The sequence below is a fragment of the Pterocles gutturalis genome, unplaced genomic scaffold (assembly GCF_000699245.1).
Source record: "Pterocles gutturalis isolate BGI_N339 unplaced genomic scaffold, ASM69924v1 scaffold36293, whole genome shotgun sequence".
Taxonomy (NCBI): domain Eukaryota; kingdom Metazoa; phylum Chordata; class Aves; order Pterocliformes; family Pteroclidae; genus Pterocles; species Pterocles gutturalis.
In genome coordinates this window covers 140-2,350 of record NW_010121670.1, presented here as the reverse complement: position 1 = coordinate 2,350, position 2,211 = coordinate 140, and the positions used below count along the sequence as shown (strand labels likewise).

Here is a 2,211-nt window from a genome sequence, read left to right as displayed (position 1 = left end):
GCTCTGGCTTTCCCAAGGCGCTGTGCAAGGACCAGGCAGGCTCAGCGCTCGGAAGCAAAGTGTGTTTATTATTTTGTAAATCTGCTGATTTCGAGTCGGTCTTGCCCGAGGCGCCTGGCTCGCTGCCTGCGCGCTGGCAGCTGGCAGAGGTGCTCCCATAAGCCACACCTGCCCTGCCACCCCTGTGCCACCTCCGTCACCGCGCCGGGAAGGGAGAGCCAGCACTCGTCGGGAGAGTTTCTTTGTCCCAGATGAGCAGAGGCTGTGGCACCGCGGGCTCCATGGCCTCTGCAGTGCCCCACCATGGCTTGCTAGTGAGGAGGGCTTGTGCGGACCCCGTAATTCGCAAGTGTGGTGTTAATGAGCTGGCAGCGCGGTTAATTATCCACCCGCTAGTGGGAAGTGACAAGCCTCTGAAGTATAATTAGTGGCCGTTCCTGAAGGAAAACCTAGTCAGTGTGGAAGTGGGTGCCAGCCCATCCACCCGAGCTCTTGGTCTTGCTCCTTTTCCGTCCATGCTCAGCTCCAAGTCCTGCGTGGCAGCTTGTGGTGGCTACCAGCACGGAGGGAAGCTGGCCCTCGCTCCTTTCAGTTCTTATTGGGCTCCTTAGGGACCTTCCACCCGGGCAGGATCTTCCCCCGCTTCCCTGCCTGGGGGCTGGACCTCCCCTGCCCCGGCCCCCCCTGCTCTGGGGGGCTCCCCAGCAGGATCTCGTTGATGGAACTGAGCGTCAGGTTGCTGAAGACCATGTTCAGGTGGTCAACGCCTCGCAGCTCCTGGACGTGCACTTTCTGCTTTTGCTGGCCACGCCATCGCTTGCACAGCTCCGAGCTGCGCGTGTTGACGGTGTCGTCCCCGTCACCATAGATCATGTCCACGGGGTCCTCGTAAGGGAAATGTTCGTCGTAGATGTAAGTCTCCACGGTGGGGTAGCCCGTGCCGTAGATGCAATAGGTGTCCACCCCGGGAGGGGGTAAGCCCTTCAGCAGGTCCTTCATGTCCTCCCACATGTACCAGCCATCCTCCAGGTTGACGTCGGTGAAGAAGCGCCGGTAGTCCCGGTAGGTGTAGTTGTAGGAGGGTGTGGAGATGAAAACATGGGTCTCGGGCCAGGCCAGGCTGGTCGGGAACATCCAAGGGCTGGTGGTGGTCATGCGCTGCTCCTCCCGCAGCTTGATGTTGGACATGAGGGGGATGCCCTGGTTGTCACCTGCGGGACACTCGTCAGACACAGCACCGCAATGTACCCCAGCAAGGGGTGCCTCTGGGGACCTCCAAGGGTGCCCCCTGGGACCAGCCCATCCACCAGTGTCTCCCAGCTCTCTCTGGGCTATGGTTCCAACTCAGACCTTCCCCTGTGGACACCACACGTCCCGTCCTCACCCCCGGGCTGCAGATATCCAGAGCAACCTTTCCAACTGAACATCTCCAGCTGCTGGGAGAGGCTGAGCAGAGACAAACCCGGACATCCCATGGCTCTGACCAACCCCACCCCAGACTTTCCCCACAGCCCCGGCACCCCCACGCCTGCTGCAGGGACAGGGGTGAGCTGAGCCCCAGGAGGGGCTGGGAACGGGCGGGCAACCCACCTGCCTCCTGCAAAACTCAGCATTTTGGTGTGTCTGGAGTCCTGAGACCATGCAATGACCTCAGATTACCCTAAAAATGGCTCTGGCCCTTGTGGCAACTGAGAAAAATACAAGGCGGTGACTTAAGGGTGGTGCAAGGGGCCAGATGTTAAAATTTCAAGCACATGATTGTGATTCCATGCATTTTTTGGGAGGCTCAGCTTGTGACTTGTAGATATTCTGAGCTGTCAGCAGTAGGCAAGTGGTTGTGGCTTTCTAGGCTGGAAAGAGACTCAAAGAGGAACTGGGTGAACGAAGATTAAAGCCTGAAGATGGCAAAGCTGCTGGGGGATGGGCTTGGAGATGTGGGGAGATCCCAGCAAGCGGTGCAGGGGAGCAGGAGTGTCCCTGGGGTGGGCTCTGTGGCCCCCGCTGCAGAGGGGCGGTGGGGTTTGGAGCAAGGGGCCGGTACCCTGCACAGATGGAGGCAGCACAGGTGTCGGGGAGGCAGCAAGAAGCGGCTGAGCATGCCCCAAACTGCTTCCTTGGCCCTGAGATTTTGGGCCAAGCCTTTTTCTTGCCCAGGATGGGTGTTGTGGCTTTCAAGGAGCACCCCCAGCCCGGGAGCCGACCCTGGGTGTT

The 2,211-nt window shown here is 59.7% G+C and overlaps 1 protein-coding gene across 1 annotated transcript; it reads right to left on the bottom strand.

The window, feature by feature from the left end:
- Positions 1–588: 588 nt before the first annotated feature.
- Positions 589–1,211, bottom strand: LOC104464575 (phosphatidylcholine-sterol acyltransferase-like; the record flags this gene model as incomplete). Its single annotated transcript, XM_010077322.1, has 1 exon — positions 589–1,211. A coding segment is annotated over one exon (623 nt), but the record flags the coding sequence as incomplete, so codon positions are not given.
- Between the last annotated feature and the right edge of the window lie 1,000 nt (positions 1,212–2,211).